Source organism: Rhipicephalus microplus, chromosome 1, assembly GCF_043290135.1.
Source record: "Rhipicephalus microplus isolate Deutch F79 chromosome 1, USDA_Rmic, whole genome shotgun sequence".
In the NCBI taxonomy this organism is placed as follows: Eukaryota; Metazoa; Arthropoda; class Arachnida; order Ixodida; family Ixodidae; genus Rhipicephalus; species Rhipicephalus microplus.
The window spans coordinates 77,678,116-77,696,930 of NC_134700.1; the positions used below are offsets into that span (position 1 = coordinate 77,678,116).

The following is an 18,815-nucleotide window of genomic DNA, read 5'->3' on the forward strand; positions in this document are numbered from 1 at the left end:
CTATACGAAATGATGTAAAATGAAATATTTCCTGGCCCACCGTGTGCACGGCCAAAAATAATCGGCTACGTCGAGGACGTTTCGGGTGCCGGTTTAGTGACGTATGTGTGAACTACTTTCGGAGCGACCTCAACCGGGGCGTTTACATGTTCCACTCGCAGATCTGGCTTGGCACAATCCAAGTGCTCGCTCCAGGACTTCGGCGTCTGCTCCGGATCGACCAGTGGAATTTGCCATAAGTGATAGCAAATGATACTGATAACGCTTCTCCATGTGAGCAACCACACAATATTAATACAGCACACGTTGGCCAGTTCTATATTTTTTTAAATATTTATAGGTCATCGCGTTTGATGTAAAACTCCCAATATTACATCGATTTGCGATTGCCGCCCACGCCGCTCCGCGACTCACGTAAGCGCTCGTGCAGCCAGGTAAGAAAATCCGGGTCCACGCAAACGAACCGCCGTACTACGTAGAGGTGTCTTGCCAGGTTTTATTGCAAAAAAAAGAAGAAACGAATGAAGACAAAGTTGCACTGCCGCTGACTGAAACACCAATCAAGATAAGCCTAAAGCTCGTGTAGCCCAGGACCGGTACGCAAGGGACGCCTCTTAAAGCGCTTGTTGGGGGTTTCGATTACAAAACGGAGCAACGGAAAATCAACATTCATGAATACTGTGCCAAGTGATCGCCAATGCGTAATGAGTCACGAATAAAGCGCCCAGGTCCCTGGTAATATCGTTCACAATGATTTGAATACGCGTTTTGTCACCACGACTGTCTCTCCACCTGCAGACACCCATCTGCGGGCTTCGTGCGCGAAGGCCTTTTTAAATGCAAAATGCAATGAGAACTCGCTTGTCTAAATAAATTAGTAGCTAATAGGCATAAAACGAGAGTGGGTTGCATACATTCTGCTGCTCATGGAACCAATTTTGAGAACCCATGTGCTCGCACCAGAGCATCCAGGAGACTCGTCGGATCCAGTAAAATGACTCCACATTTACAATTACTCACTCACAACAAACGCGTACTCGTAAGTGACCGCACGCAGCAGCGTAAAAATGAAAACCGCAGCGACCGAAGGGACGTGCTACGCCTAACAAAGAACCCGAGAGCCAACCCCGCTATGCTTGCCACCCGACTCGGTGGTTTTCGCTAGCCGACAGTCACACCAGAACACGCAACTTAGCTAGTAGAAGCCGCACGCTCAAAGCACGGCAGCACATTTTCGCGGGGTCACGCATATTTCCAACAGTTTAAAGGTGAGTATGGCAGTACCATGAGAGCCTTTATCACCAAAAAAGGTGCAACGTAAAAAAACACGATTGGGTGCATCTTACTAGTCTAACTTGGCCTTTTCTCCCCACTGAAGCTAAGGTTAGCATCAAAATTCAAGCTTTCGAGGCCGTTTTGGAGCAGTTCAGCGCAATTTTCGCAATTTTTATGCTTTTGGAGCAGCTTGGCACAAGAAAACGGAAATGTATCAAAAATGTGCAGTATGCGCAGGTGTCTCACCCCTGTCTCAGCTGAAGGCATTATGAACCCGGTGAGTTTTTTTTTATCTTGTTTTTTTCTCCACAGTGCCCCCTTTAAGACTTTACATTTAAAACATGCCACATTTCATGCTGACAACTTTTTCGATCATGAAACTGCATAGTCATAAACGTTGCCTCTGAGATGTCATTAACCTTAAGACCATGAAGTTTCATACAATAATAACTAGAGAGGAATTTGGTGCTGCGATTGTGTACCTCCATGGGAATTATGAGAAGTACAGGCTTCGGATTGGATAGGGTTAGCTAGCGAACTGTCTACAGACTTTTTTCTACAGTTTCAGTTTCGTTCTTCGCGAAGCGTGCCTAGTGGATTGGGTGCAAAGCACTGAAGCAGCGTCTTTGTTGTTCAAAGAGACTGAAGACAGCTAGGTCTCTTGATTTGCTGCAACATTGGAGATTTACGAGCCGTATTTGAGAGCTTAATCAAAGCGTCGTCCCCTCACCACTGTGAATAGATGTAGCGTCTCATGCCTGTGCAGGATACTGCCTCGAGTTCATGTTTTGCACGGGCGCGTCTTGCCTAAACTCGTTTTAAATCGACTGCAAAGTGGTGAGAAAACTAAGTAGATGCACCGTCATGCTCCGCTGACTCGACTTAACAATAAAACCAGAGGTACATTGGGGGCAGACGCTGGGACAGACGCACCTAGCGTCGCAGAAGACGAAACGATAAGATGTTTCTCACTTAATACTGTACTGTTATTTCCATAAATAGATAATGCATACTTATAAGAGAAAAACAAGCATGTTTGTTTTCAAGTGTTGTAAAAAATAATTCATTAAATTGTGATGCCAAATCTGTAACGCAATGACACAGCAATGCACATGCTAGTGGTTGAATTTGCCAATGTTTCACTTTTGCCACCTTGGTCACGAAAACTTTTTACAATAATGTTTGGGTGTAAATAATTGAAGCAAGTTTCAATTAAATATAAGTTCAAATCACTTTGTTTTACACTCGGAAAGGAAGCATAGCGAATGTCAAGAACGTAATCCATCTGAACCGGATCTGAAGCCTGTACTTCCCACAATTCCCATGGAGATACAAGCGCTGCTGAAGGAGCCCGCGTAGACACTAGAGCCAGATTGCTTTAGGTACTGTTGTATGAAACTCTATAGTGTTTATGACATCTCAGATGGCCAAAACTTCGCGATCGTGATGTCCCTAAGATGCCACATCACATGATTTGACATGATGACGTCATCAAATGACGCCACAGCTTGGTCAAAGGTGTGCCAATCACAGGGGCACTGCACAACCGGGTAAGGTGCCTCCGTTCCTCGAGGCAATGTGACACCACATTGAGAATGATGAATTTTGCATTTGAGCCATCTTAGTGTAATACCTAAGAGACCCTGTGAATATCAAGTTTACCCTAGTTAGGCTGTATAAACATGATTTGAACCTTAAAGGGCCACTCGCCAGGTTTGACAATTATGAGCTGACAAGCGCAATGCGTAGACCAGGCGTACATGATCACGTTTGCCAAAATTTGCAATGCTACGCGACACGGAAATGGGTCAAACTTCAAGATGAATGCTGCTCCCCCTCTCCTCTGCCGGCGCGCACCTAGAAAATGAGGGCATGATATGCGCGTATGAATGACCCTAAGTACATGGCGATGCAGTGACGTTGGTCCTCTACGCAGACGACTCTGCTCTGACGTTGCAAGCAGTGGCACATGACATGGCAAAAATTATTGAACACAGCATGTGTAGTTTATGTAATTTGTTGCTTGAAGAGATTAATAAAGCTCGAGATAAATTATGAGATGCAATAAGAAAATGTGAGTGTCTTTTTTTCCATTTTTCTCCGATGAATTACAAAGAAATGTGGGGCTAATGTGTCGGCGTTTCACATGCGTTTGTGTCCCCGCAGTCAGCGCACCGAGCAGACGACCGCCCTGGAAAACTCCTATGCGTTCGCGCACTTATTGTGCATATCTATTCCATCGTGTCTAAGCCAGCGTTTCCGAACCATACCACAGAAACAGGCAGAAGACCACAAAAAACGGTGGTCGACAAAGCGATGCCGCTCACGTGCTCGGTGGTTGGACTTGTTTGGGCCCGTCATGCGCACTCGACCTCTTGGTCGGATGCCTGAGAAGATGGGGAAGAGGTTTGGCTTGCGAAGGCTACGTGGAGGAGCGGCAAAAGTTTCGAGCTCGCCTCCTCTTATCCTCGTTTCGTGCCGCTTCAAAAAACCCGTTTGCTCCGTTCGTGATGAACGTATTCAAAAAATTGTTGTGGCAAAATGTTCTTTATCGGACACTCAACAACTTCCACTGTCTAAGTAAAATTTGGTATGGGGCCTGGTGAGTGGCCCTCCAAGTTCAACCAGCCATTGCCTAAAAATAAGAAACATGAAAATGAAAAAAAAAATATGTTCTTCACTTACTGGAGGTGGTGTAGCTGTAGGGCTCCTCGGCTCTACCTTGACGTCGACACTCATGTCCTGAAAAAGATATTTAAAATAATTCTTAACTGGATTGGGAGAGAACCATATATGATTTCAACAAGAAAGAATGGAAGAAAGTCTTTAAAAAGCAGGGGCATCAACTTGACGCATGTAGTGTTTTCTGTGTCAAAGCGTAGTTATTGATCCCCCAGTAACAATTCAGCCCTGTAGTGAAGAAGAGGGGCCTCAGCGGCATTTCTCGGCGCCTCAGGGGCATCACCATGAGCATAAGCTCGTGCTTGCTGCGCTTGGCCGGACGCTGCTGACTGCTTCGCCTTCTGCGTTCTGCTCTGCAAATAAACCCCGTTACAAGTGGTGGAGTCTGCTGTGTTTCGATCACCCTGAAGCTTCGAAATCGCATTTTACCATCCATTATGCCTACCGACGCAAGCGCCGCTCCAACTCCTCCACTGGCATCGCCTACTGTTTTCTGTGCCGGTTCCCTGTGTCTGCGAGATCCCCCTGTTTTCTCAGGCACAGAAGAAAAGGACGTTGACGACTGGATTTTAATGTACGAGCGAGTGAGTACTCACAACAAATAGGATGACGCCGCCAAGTCGGCCTACGTCTCCTTCTACCTGTCGGACGTGGCCAAGCTGTGGTTTATAAACCACGAAGCGGAACTCCCTATATGGTCGGTCTTCAAAACGAGCCTCACACAAGTTTTCGGACGGCCTGAGGTACGCAAACGCCGTGCCGGACAACGCTTGCATACTCGGTCCCAGCAGCTTGGTGAGAATTTCACAAGCTATATTGAGGATGTTCTGGACCTTTAAAAGCGAGTCAACGAGTCGATGTCTGAAGAGCTTAAGATCAAGCACATCATGAAAGGCATTGAGGACGACGCTTTCCAAATGTTGCTTTCTAAGAGTCCTCACACTGTCCTAGAACTGACCGAGTTATGCCGGAGTTTTGCCGAGTTCCGCAGGCAACGTCTTTCCACCCGACGTCCCTCGTTGCTCGACGACTCTTTGTCCAGCCTGTCCACCCTTAGCTTAGGAGAAGACCATGCCCCTCTTCTCTCAAAGATCCAAGAGTTCATCCACGCTGAGGTCGCTCGTCAGCTCTCTTTGATGTCCTGCGTACCCGATCAACCACGCAGATTGACGTCTACACTCCACGACTTCATTCAAGACCAGGTCGCACAAGTTCTTCCTCTCGCCCGTGAACCACCACCAGTCGCCGCACCTCTCACGTACGCCGAGGCCGTTGCTCGACCTCAACAGCTTGCGTTCCAGCCAGCGCCTATGTATTCGTCGCCGCCCTTTTCGCCGCCGACTTATTCACCGCCGCCTATGCCGATACCACCTCGGCCGCAGTTTTCTGCCCCCCAGCCGCAAGTCGGAGTCTACTCCGACCAATGGCGGACCCACGACAACCGTCCGATATGTTTTGCTTGTGGCGGTGTTGGCCACGTGGCACGTTATTGTCGTCGTCGCCAGGCTGCTCAGAACATTCGACGAATGCCCTCTTTCGACCCTCAGTTTTCTTCTACCCCTTCAAGCCCTCCTTCCTCTTCCTTTCCTTCTGATCGTCCACATGGTCCCACCCGCCGCTCCCCATCTCCACGTCGACGTTCGCTTTCCCCTATGCGTCGCTGTTCCGGACCCACCGACCAGGAAAACTAACGGCCGCAGTTCCCGGGGCACGAACTGCGTCCCCGTCGCCATGCACAAGTCCTCGCCCCTGTCCAGCTAACGTCATTGAAGTGTCACTCGATGGTATCATCTTCATGACGCTTGTCGACACCGGAGCCGCTCTATCCGTCCTTTCCATCAACCTGTGCCACAAACTCCGCAAAGTCCTGACGCCATTATACGGCCTCTCTCTTTGAACGGCTAACGCACAAAGTGTAACACCTCTCGCAGCCTGTACCACACGAGTCGTCATCGAAGGGATTGTGTATATCGTCGAATTCGTAGTGCTGCCCTCGTGTTCCCATGACATGATACTCGGCTGGGACTTCCTTGCGAATAATAATGCTGTCATTGACTGCTGTCGCGCTGAACTTGAGCTATCTGCACTTCCTGATGTTGACGCTGTCGAAGCCTCTCTGCCATATTATAAACTGTGTGTTTCCGACGACACCACCGTACCACCGCGCTCTTCTCTGCTGGTGACTGTGTCGTGTGACGCTATTTTCGACGGTGATGTTCTATTTAGGCCCTCTGCCCTGTTCATTCAATGCAAATGTTCTCCACTGCTCAATGCTCTCCTTACTCTCCACCATGGCGTCACGAAGACGCTCGTGTACAATACGCTAGAACAGCCTTTACCTTTATTCTATGGTGAATGTCTCGGTCACGTGCATCAGATCGATGCCCAACACATTTTTGACGCTCCATCTAGTTTACTTTCTACGGACCTCAGCGCACTCATTTCTGACTATGCTGTTGACCAGTCACACCTTGACGCTTTCCACCGCTCCATCGATGTCACAGCGTCTTCTTCAGAACGAAGCCAGTTGGAGAACCAGCTGCAAAAATTTCGTGCTTCTTTTGACAGCCACGCTTCTGGCCTCAGTCGCACATCGAACATATCTCACAAGATTGACACAGGAAGCCATACGCCTCTACGGCAGCGCCCCTACCGAGTCTCAGCATCGGAGCGCCGTGTTATTGACGACCAGGTTGCTGACATGCTCCAGCGGGGTATTGTACAGCCTTCTAACAGTCCCTCGGTGTCACCGGTCGTTCTTGTTAAGAAGAAGGACGGCTCCTTTCGATTCTGTGTGGAATATCGACGTTTAAACAAGATCACCCGTAGGGACGTTTACCCGTTACCCCGAATAGAGACGCCCTTGACTGTTTGCAGGGAGCAGAATACTTCTCTTCGCTGGATTTACGGTCTGGATACTGGCAAGTACCTATGGAAGCATCTGACCGACCGAAAACAGCATTTGTCATGCCTGATGGATTATACGAATTTACCGTTATGCCTTTCGGCCTTTGTAACGCTCCAGCCACTTTTGAAAGAATGATGGACACTATTTTACGAGGCCTCAAGTGGAACACATGTTTATGCTACCGCGATGACGTAGTTGTCTTTCCCACCGATTTCGACACCCATTTAAATCGTCTCGAGCACGTCCTCACACGCCTCACCGACGCCGGCCTTCAACTCAACCTCAAGAAGTGTCGTTTCGGTGCCCGGCAGCTCACCATTCTTGGTCACGTCGTATCGCGGGACGGCATACTTCCCGACCCCGCCAAGCTTCGAGCAGTCGCCGATTTTCCAATCCAAAGAACTTAAAGAAACTTAGAAGTTTTGTCGGCTTGTCGTCATACTTCCAACGCTTTATTAGAAATTTCGCTTCCGTATGTGCGCCCCTTACGGACCTTCTTAGCGGCGACAAGGACCTTTCCACCTGGTCATCAGCATGCGACGATGCGTTCACCTAACTACACCGCCTGCTAACTTCACCACCCATCCTCTGCCACTACGATCCTGCCGCTCCCACGGAGGTTCATACTGATGCCAGCAGTGTTGGACTTGGCGCTGTGCTCGCGCAACGAAAGGCAGGGTTTGATCAATATGTCGTCGCCTACGCAAGCCGAACTTTGACAAAAGCCGAAGCTAACTACTCCGTGACTGAAAAAGAGCGTTTAGCTATTATTTGGGCCCTTGGAAAATTTCGCCCCTACCTGTATGGTCACGCATTCGACGTCGTCACTGACCACCACGCCCTTTGTTGGCTATCCACACTTGAAGACCCTTCCGGACGACTTGCTCGCTGGGCGCTCAAACTTCAGGAATACGACATCCGCGTTACTTACAGATCCGGTCGTAAGCACACGGACGCCGACGCCTTTTCTCGCTCACCCATATCGAATGACGGTGTTTGCCTCTCTTCCCTCGAGCCTTCACTTGCGTCATCCGCCTTGCGCAACATGACCGTGGAACAACCAAAGGATCCCTGGATCAGTGGCCTCATAAGCATTCTTTCTGATCCTCTCACTCCTTCGCCGTCTCGCGCTCTCCGCCACCAGGCTAGCAACTTTTGCCTAAGGGATGATCTTCTTTATCGACACAACTACCTTTCTGACGGTCGTAAGTGTCTCCTTGTGATGCCCCGCCATCTTCGAGCTGCTATCTGCCAAGCTTTTCACGCAAACCCACAGTGCGCCCACGCAGGCCTCTTCAAGACATATGCTAGGCTTCGACTAAGATTTTATTGGCGTGGCATGTATAACTACATGCAGAAATTCATTCGCTCGTGTGCTCAGTGCCAATGACAAAAGTTACCTCCCGGGCAAGTCTACCCGTCACAACCTCTTCGTTGTCCTAGTCGACCTTTTGATCGCGTCGGCATTGACATTTACGGACCACTACCATCAACTCTAGCTGGTAATCGCTGGATTATTGTTGTGATAGACCATCTGACACGCTATGCCGAAACAGCCGCGCTGCCGACTGCCACAGCCCGTGACGTTGGAACGTTTCTGTTGCAACGTTTCATTCTACGTCATGGTGCCCCTCGCGAGCTCTTAAGTGACAGAGGCCGTGCCTTCCTTTCTGACGCCTTGAAGACATTACTCAACGAATGCCGAATCGTGCACCGCACAAGTACAGCGTACCACCCTCAAACGAATGGCATGACGGAGCGCTTCAACCGTACTCTTGGCAATATGCTGTCGATGTACGTCGCCACTGATCATTCAAATCGGGACTAAGTTCTCCCGTTCGTCACCTACGCGTATAATACTGCCGTACAAGCTACTACTGGGTTTTCGCCATACTTTCTTCCATACGGACGAGAACCTTCAAATACAGTAGACACTATTCTCCCATATAAACCTTATGAGTCCGAAAGTACAACTCTGTCCGAAGCTGTCCAACATGCTGAAGAATGCCGCCAGCTTGCCCGCTCTTTTTCTACAGAGGACCAGTGGCAGCAGCAATCCCGCCAGACTGGGGACCGTTTGGCTCCAAACTTCCCACCTGGTTTATTGGTATGGCTTCGGGCACCTGCTACCGCACCTGGCCGCTCCGCAAAACTTCTTCCCAAATACATCGGGCCCTACCGCGTTGTAGAGCAAACGTCACTCGTCAACTATATCGTGGAGCCCATCATCCCATCCACAGACCTACGCTACTGCAGTCGCGACGCTGTCCACGTCTCTCGCCTCAAGCCATATAATGACCCATTAGTCGTTTCCTCTCCCTAATCCACCAGGATGGTGTCTTTCTCTGCGGAGGGCGATTGTAGTGAAGAAGAGGGGCCTCAGCAGCATTTCTCGGCGCCTCAGGGGCATCGCCATTAGCATAAGCTCGTGCTTGCTGCGCTTGGCCGGACGCTGCTGACTGCTTCGCCTTCTGCGTTCTGCTCTGCAAATAAACCCCGTTACAAGCACTAATGTTGCAACAGATGGGCGAATAAATATATTTAATATTGATTAGTATGACCAGCACTGCATTTACCCAAGTCAAAACGGGCGCAAAGCCCGCCAATTATCAATGATGCCAGCACTGCCAAGAGGTCACCTCCTGCGGTCCCATCCCATCTGATCGCGTGGTCACAAAATGGTGGCGTGAGTTTGAGTTGACACGTCGTCTGCTCAGCACGCACATTTATAAGCATGCCTTTGCCACCCCCATTGTCGTCGCCGCCGTCATCAACGTCCACAAGCAACAATGAAAACACTGACAGGGTGTCTACCAATTTTATATTCTGCAATCCCTGACTTTTCCAGGTTTTCCATGATGATTAAAAGCAAATTCCATGACCACCTTGTTTGCTTGGAAAACTCTGTGCACTGGAAATAATTCCTCAATGGGTAAAAAAAAATCAGGCGCTCCATATATAATAAGTAAACATATTTACTAGATGCACACTTAATGTTCGGAGCGCGTGCAGTAAATGTGAAAAAATATGCGTATTTGGCCAAAATGAAACCCCTGAGCCAGGCAGTGATCAAGTCAGCTGTTTGATGTTCGAAAGAACCAGGAATCCAACACACAAGTTAAAAGTAACTGAATATCAATGTTTGAAGGCGCCTACGATGGCCTGAGATCGCAGTCAAAGCTGCTAGGAAGCGTTCAAAGCTGCTAGGGAACGTAGAGGTGGTGCCATGTCTCGGGATCTGTGCTAAATAAGGATACAGGACCCTGGCCAATTCTGCTCCTGAAGTATAATTTAGTTAGCTATAAGGAACACAGGCTTCGAGGCTTCTTTATAATTGGCTGGCACCTGTGTTAGAAGCTCTGCTACGAATTAATGAGCACCTTTATGAGGATTGCAAAACATGAGCACCATGATTTTTGCTTTTTGAAGAAGCTGTCTGTTTTCAGTTTTTTTTCCATTTTTCTCAAAAAAGTAAATTTACGACTGTTCAATTTTGAGGTCTCAATATCTCTGCAGCTAGGGCAGGTAAAACAATTACTCTTTTTGCAATGTAAACCATTGTGTGTGAAGAATGCAAGTATGGGAGCAGAATTCAGAGCACAAGCCTTTTTAATTGATTAATAATCAAAATTTTGATGCAATTCCAACTGCTTTTGAAAGTGAATAGTTCATTTTGCTGTAAAATAACCAAGAAATGCCTAAAAACAAACAAAAAGCTCTTGCATACTGTCACACTATAATCATTAGTCTATTTTGGCATATCTTGAATATCATTTTTGATTAAGCACTTTTTTTTCTATGGCAGCCTTAAATAATAGGGCGTGAATTTAAATTATCTCAGGAACAAGAAGAGTTACAGAAAAACTAATTAAATATTTGAAATCAATAGAACAAAATTGCATAATCCTGTGCATTTTGATCAAGATCACTAAAAAAATAAACAAAAAATGCCTAAGACCAATCTGCCCCCTTAAAATAGTGCATGTATCAACATGAAAGCTAAGGACAGTTGGCCTGAGACGCGAGCATGTGGCAAGAGACACGAGCATGTGCAGTAGGGGTGTAGACACCACCGCCAACGCCGGATTTATGAGTAGGTGCGATTATCAAATGCTCCACATTTAAAAGAAGCTTGCATCATGCCTGCACCTGGAATTCATTCAGATGACTGTACATACTCTGAACAGGAGCAGTGGTACGCTTCTGACAATGTACTTTCTCTGCTAACGTTGCGTATTTAGGCGTACTTAATCTTACGGCTTTTATTGTGAACAAGGCTCCCTCCCATATCGTGTGCCAAAACATCACTAAACTTTGTGTTCAATGGGTCAGTGTATCCTTTCACGTTTACACTAAGAAGCAACAGTTATGCACCATCTTTTTTTTTTTCACACCTCTTCTAGCAGCTCACTGTATTTTCAGTTAAAAGAGAGACTTTTTGAGCTTTGATCACTGGTAATGCTTATTTTTGTGACGGTCACGTGGAACTGCCGTCAGTTTCCATGACTTGGCCAGGTTTTTCGGAAATTCCCCGACTTTTCCATGACTTTTCCAGAAGGGTACAAATTCCCTGACTTTTCCAGGTTTTCCAGGTTGGTAGACACCCTGACTGAGGAATATCGAAGCATGGTGATTCATGGCGTGGCAAATCACTTTAGTTTCAATGCTTCTCTGAGCAGTGATTCTGAAATTAACACCGGATCGTGCGCTGATGAGATAGCTGGAGAAGCACGCTTGGGCCACGCTGGCTGGTAAGACATGAACGCTGCATGCGTGTCACTTGTTCATGATGACCGTAGCTTTAAATAATCACATCGGTGCCCACGACTACACAACAAATCGCCCGAAGCGGCACAAAAAAAACGCAGAATTCACACGAACGCACTACATGGACCAAGAAAAACAAAGCAAGTAAAGCCAATGCTAGGCAGCCATGTGTCGCCACCAGAAGGTGCCACATGTAGACACCGCAATGACAACACTAATAGTATTGTCAACGTAATCGCTGCTCGCTCATCGACAATGGAAGCCTGCAGCATGGCCTAGGAACTTGCTGAACACCTCAAAATACTCTCGATATCTCATGGCCGCGAACGCGCCGATGAGCCTTGGACGCTTTTTGCACATGAAATAGAAGAACTTCTATGTAACGAACGCGATTCATGCTTCGCAAAAAGACTCATGGATACGAAGGAGTCAAATGAACGTCACATCTCAAGTTTGAAATTTGGCGCCACTGCTCCTTTAATATTCGTTAAATTATGACTTTCAGTTTTAAAAGAAATGTAGGCATGGTTATATATGCCAAAATATATATATATATATATATATATATATATATATATATATATATATACACACACACACACACACACACACACACACACACACACACATACATATACACTCAAGGACTATGTCTTCCCTCTCAAATACAGTAACACATCACTAATTTGAACTCATTATTTCAATATCCCACTTAATTAGAAATATTTTCACAGTCCCATATTTTGCAGTGTAAGTCTGAGTGGATAATTTGAAGCGGCGATCAGTACTAGATCGATGAAGTCAAAAAGGTTAATTCGAAAACTTTGGGTGCCGTGTGCCAATTCCTCATCCCGATTTCGCCACATACCTACGGAAATGATGGAACTTAAGAGCCACAAAGCAAAGCAACGTAACGATACTAATGAGTGGCAGCTGAAGCACCCTAGCCCTGCTACTTCCGGAGCAAAAAAAATAAAAAATCTCTTGCTTACTCAAAACGTGCGCCTGCGGAAAACAGCACATGCTTCACTGGAACACATACTGCACGTTTCTCTCTATGTCAGCGCGCCATAATTTACACATTCTTTCTGGGATTTAAGAAATTTAATAAAGAATAATTTGGCAGAATTAATGATGCATGCGAGCTTCCAATTGCCGGTGGCTCCAAGAATTTGCGCACTTCCGCTGCTGGCAGAGCTCTTGCCTGCAATGCCTACTTCGATAACTAAATTCGAACGCTTCAATGATCATGTTTTCCAGCCTAAACATGCGCGAATTTCGTCATAATGGTAATTATAAATTCTTTATTTTACCAGAAAGAATGGGCGAACGGTCACATCATGACGTGCTGACGCAGCGAGGAGCAGGCGACATGCTGCCCGCGTGTCAGTACTGTGTTGCAGTGAAGCACACCTTGTTTTCCGCAGGCGTGTTTTTCAGTTGATCCCAACAGCGTTTGCTATTTATTTTATTATTTTCGATGGCAGCAGCGAGGCCCGCCATTCCTCTGTGTTTACCGTGAAATGATGACTTGGTATTGCGGGAAAACTTAATTCTTGGAGCCGCAAACTATCAGCCCTGATTACTTCAAATAATTGCAAGTTCCTTGAATCCCACTTTTTGTCTGTTCTGTTCATTCGAAAACCCGCTTAAATCAAAGATTTCTCACGGCTCCAGTGACTTCAAATTAACGACGTTTTACTGTACAGTGTAGTCGCAAATTCCACCTTTCCAATTTGCACTGACTTTCCTTTGGCCACTTGGTGGAAGCATATTTCACAAAATCACCATAGAACGACTGTGTCGGACTTCTGTCTACACACTGATGACATAGATGCAGTTTCTAGTGATGCTTTGTTGAAATTCAGTTCACAAATAGATTGGTTCTATTTAGGTAGAGTTTGTTAACACTGTGCTTTATACAATTAGCAAAGAGTATAATGATTCTTCCATATGCCTGGCCTTACAGTAAGGAGCTTTTACTGCACCATGCCCATTGATGCCACCTTATCTGGCAACATGACAAGGCTTGCCATGCAAATTTCCTCAACGTTTCCTTACCTGTTTTCAATCGCCAGAGCGGCTGCAGGTATTGTGCAGAAGTAAAAAGGTATTTCTGCTACCATGTCAAGTAGTGGGTAGATGAGAAGAAGCATTCATTATAAAGTACACAAGGAGTATTAATATACTCTCTTTTTCCTTAATTCCATTCGCAGTTACATTTCTAATGCATCCTAATTTAATGGCTAAGGCCAATGAATTTATCCAGCAACCTGTCGTTTCCTTCCATGTAATTTTCAGATATTGGCGCATTAACTGGTGGAGAACTTTTTTTTCTTCTGATAAAGTTATGCCCACCGTATAAAGCAACACTCGCAGTACGATGTCAGCGGTGAAGAAAACCGTTGATTACTTGCTGTGCAGTAAGGTGCATTGGCTATTATCGATTCATCCCTGTACATTCCAGCATAATCACTGGTGCTTGCACAAGTTCCCGACTATGCTGAACTATATTCATTGTTTAAGCAATCTTTTATACAGCGTTAAAAAACATACCCCTACATTGAGGAGTGGTTTGTGCCAAGCAATAAATACTGTAAAGCTTTTAGATAGTGAAATTTACTTGCAACGATAAAAAAAAATGCATGTCAATGCTGCCCTCTGCAATAGCATTGTGCTGATGCTGAAAATTAAATGTGACGGTCAATAAAAACTACCTGAAATTAAAAAAAACTCAAAAGCTTGTGAAAAGCGAAGACTTAAAAATTATCTTGGGTGCATGAAACGGCTTTACATTCACTGAGTGGATGAGTTTGTGCAGCACTATGCATTAATGCCACTTGGCATGGCCTCCCAGCCCAGTGGGTCAAAGCAGCGGAGTATCTTGCAGCACCAGTTACATTAATGCAGAAGTTTTTCTCCATCCTAGATCAGCCACCAATGTAGTGCAGCCCTCCCTCTTGTCACACCGTCTCAAAACGAACCAGCCAGCACGATTAGGAATTCGTTCCACAGCAGCAGCATAGGTTACCTCAGTGTGGTCACGACACAACCATATTGTAAGATTGGTGAGACACAAGTGGTGCCTGCCACACATTTTCAATTCACATGCAAACACTTCCGATTTCTTTGAATTAAATTTAGAACTTTACCAGCTTTGGCTATGAGAATGTCTATCTGAGGTTTCCACAAACATTCAGATGATAGTAGCCCACGCAAGTATTAATACATACTATCTTGTTTCAGTTGTGCATTGTTCAGGCAGTATTGCAAATTAAATGCTTTAGTTGTTGTTGTTTTTTGTTGAATGAAAGATGTACACACTTGGCAATATTTTAATTCATTTTTCGTGTGGTACACAAGTTAAGATTGAGTGGTAACTCGTTCTGAAGATCATATGAATCACTAGGATCTGCAATTTTTTTGTGCACAACACAGTCAACCACAAGCAACCGTGAATAAGAAATTTCTGCAGAGGTATTATTAATATTATTTTAAAGAATAGCTGGCCCAGAACAGAGTCTTGTGGGACCCCTGAGGTAACTTCTGCATATTCAGAGCGTTTTCCATTCAGTAATACATAATAAAGAATGTAGCCTGACTTCTTGAAAACCATCCATTTAGAAGTGCAACTATCTCAATACTACCCAGCTGTCGCCTAACAGATGAATTTGAATGACAACAAAAGGAAGCACCTGATATAATGTGCACTTTTGTAATCAATTTCTCAAGCTTACACAAGTTCTGCCAAAACCATCTCCAACTGAAAACTTCTAATGTGAAACTGAAGCCTAACGTGCTATATTATTAGATGGGTGTAACAAGTACCAAATCGAAAAAATGTGTTTCACTTACGGGAAGTGGCGTAGTTGGAGGGCTACTCTGTTCGACTTTAATGTCAACATTGACGTCCTGAAAAAAAGATTTTTTTTTTTTAAGATTTCTTAACAAAGAGTGAATTTGAAGAAAGTAAATTGGGAAAGACGTGTATGCTTTGAATGAGAGACACTTAACAAAATGGTGTATCGACTTCACAAGAAGTTTGTGGTCACCATGCAAGCACCTCTTCTTTTTGTCATTCATGAACGCTTGTAGAGAACTTTTTATGCCAGAAACCATTGTCAATTTATTTGTTTTCTTTTCAGACATGGCATGCACCCTGCAAGTCACACGATCGCATATCCCGCGACAGTGTACTTACACTCGCGAAGTGTCATTTTGGCGGTTCACTGTTACATGAGAAAGCAAAAAGTACTTTGGAAATGATGGCAGTGGCAATTTACAGATTTGTAGTACAACGTATATTTACTACTTTTGCGCCTGTGTATATTCGTCGTGCCACATTATCTTCGTGGAAGTAGCACCTGTGCCATGCGCCATCTTAAATGACTAGAGAACAACTCACCTACACATGTGCAAGTGTGCCTGGAAATAAACAACGTGACGGACGCAGTTATTTCACAGCATAAGTTGTCGCATCCCCCTAGTGGACGTGGCCGCACTTCTCGACGATGAGAGTAGCAAGGTTCTTTGTTGCATTATAGTAGTATTCCTTATAACAAAAACAATGATTAAAAATAGTATGAGTGCCCCCACCGTCTTTCAATACTTTTTCTGGTCATGGAACTCCTGCGTCACTCAATGGGATAGTCTCATGTACCACCCGCACTTTCCGCCCCGCGCTGCTGCCATAGCTAGTAGGGGGACGAGGAATCGGGCTCGGTAGTATATAGGTGTTCTGTGGTCAGCTGCTCTACTGGCCACCATTAGCAGACTGTTGGCACAGAGTGATGGTGGTCGTGCTGATCGCCGCCCTTTTTTGCTCTTCGAGGTTGTATCGGGTTAACAGCGATGACCAACACCTGCTCCATACCACACTGTCACTTTGGATACAAGGAAACCATCGAATAAGTTTCTGTGTTGTTTACTAGCCAACGCAGAGCAACACGACAGGTGGAAATGTGGGATTTCGCGACAGGACTGCCGGATTTTCGTTCGACTCAAAGTACGCTCGCAAGTGTGAAAAACATTTCGACAACAGTGACATAGTACGTGTGAACATAGTCATGTGGACATCGATGCAGTGAACGGAGACATCGTTTCGCTGCATCGAGAACAACCGAAACTGGTGGAAGACCCAGTACCTAGAATTTTTGGTGGTTTGCCTTCTTACCACTCCAAACCAAAACAGCATTTGCGTAAGCGAACGGCCCACTTCTAAAAAAACCACGAGAGCATTCTCCAGATTGTGATGCGACAGTCGCAAATGCAGACGTCTCTAGTGCAGCCCACGGAGAAATCGATGGTAAGTCTGGCACAAAGTCTGGCACCGTACCGTGGACATAATAGCCTGTTCCAGTGTTCTTATGAACATTATTGAGAACATCCTGCTGAACGACCACCCTTCTTCGGCCAGTGTTGGCTGTGGAACACATTTCGTGAGCCGTACGGCAGAAGTTGTGCACGCACACACATAGGGTGTGCGGGGGGGGGGGGGGGGGTTGCTTTAGTAGTAACAACGAACTTTGATTTTAAGGACGCAGTCCATGGACAAAAAGGCACTTTTGTGACAGAAGCAGTACCTTCAGTCAAAAGTTCAGGGGTCGTTTTTCACAAAAACATGTTATGGAATGAAAATCTTTCATTATTGCCAATAAGCTTGCTCGAGTTACAGAAATACTAGTAAGATTACACCTGCTGTTACCATTAAAAGTGAAGCTCTTACTTTATAATTTTCTTTTTCTATCCAATATCAACTATCGTCATCTCATAAAGGGCAACACAGCCAGCTCAAACATCAACATTCTATTCCTGTTGAAAAAAAAGTCATTCACATGGTTTCAAATTCTCCATAAAATGTGCACACATAAAATGTGCACCAGTTAGATATGCCAATAAAGGCATCCCCATCATCGTCATCAGCCAGACTACGCCCACTGCAGGGCAAAGGCCTCTCCCATGATCCGCCAATCAAATCGGCCTTGTGCTTTCTGCTGCCATGTTACATTTGCGAACCTTATAATCTCATCAGCCCACCTAACTTCATTTCTCCCCTTCGTGTACCTTCTCTGGGAATCCTGTCAATAACAATTAATGACAAGCGGTTATCCTGCCTATGCACTATGCACCCGGCCCATGTCCATTTCTTTTTGATTTCAACATGATATCCTTAATTCCCGTTTACTCCCATACCCACTCTGCTATCTTCTTGTCTCTTAAAGTTACACCTATCATTTTCCGTTCCATCGCTTGCTGCGTCCTCCTCAATTTAAGCTGGACCCTCTTCGTAAGCCTCCAGGTTTCTGCTCCGTGAGAAAGTACTGGCAGTGTACAATAAAATTTCGCCATGACTAATTTTAATGGAAAGAAAAGATAGCATGGGTTTTCTAGAGCATCTGTGAAGGCTAACATTAAATTTCAGCACACTCAGCACACGTCAAGAAGAAATCTAGTATGTTCCACATTGTAAAACAAATTATGAAAGCCAACTGCTACATTATGTCATGCTATCTTTACTGAACCGTCTTCGTTAACTGCCATACTTCTTCTCTCGAATAATGTGCATGTACCAGTCATACATATTATTCGTACTTGTGTTCTCGCTGACTATGCACTTCACGTTAAGAGTACATGGTGGCGTGTTTTTTAACTTTTGTATACAGTTAAACTAGGATATTTTCTGGAAAAATTCATTATAAAGAGGATTTCATTATATGCAGGTTCAGCACAGAAATTCAGAAAATAAATGCACAAATTAAACAAAAAGGGGACTGAAGGCAGAGCTAACCCAAAACACTTACTTTACAGTAAAAAAAACTGCGTTATTATCGAAACAGCAATTATATGGACATTATCGGCCAGTTTTTGCCGTTGGCGCTATGTTCCGTAACAAATCCAAATTGATAACATGCACCCACGTATCGTAACTTTCATGAGAGGGTAAAAGCACGCGAGTGCTGCTGAAGCAGAAATCAAATGAGTCGGCCCGTCCTTATCGCCTGGAAAAGTGCATAAGATAACATCTCCCGCGCGTTAGAACTGCCGTCGAATGCTCAAACAGAAAGTAAACCACCCACCTTGAACGAGCATGAAAAAATGCGGGAATGGGGGGATCACTCAAGTAGTAATAATGAACATGGATTTGAAGGGCGGTCATGATTACTGGCGCACTTGCTATCTCGAC

The 18,815-nt window shown here is 45.4% G+C and overlaps 1 protein-coding gene across 15 annotated transcripts in view; it reads right to left on the reverse strand.

Moving 5' to 3' along the window:
- The window catches only part of LOC119178669 (uncharacterized), a 146,373-nt gene that overhangs the window by 99,843 nt on the left and 27,715 nt on the right, over window positions 1-18,815 (reverse strand). For all 15 annotated transcript variants that reach the window (XR_005110746.2, XM_037429897.2, XM_037429899.2 and 12 more), the window contains 2 exons: window positions 15,488-15,544; window positions 3,961-4,017 (listed from right to left, as the gene is read on the reverse strand). Coding sequence is in view for 14 of the 15 variants with exons in the window: in XM_037429897.2 (XP_037285794.2) it covers window positions 3,961-4,017; window positions 15,488-15,544 (114 nt within the window). In the remaining variant the exon portion in view is untranslated. The remainder of the gene's footprint in view (window positions 1-3,960; window positions 4,018-15,487; window positions 15,545-18,815) is intronic.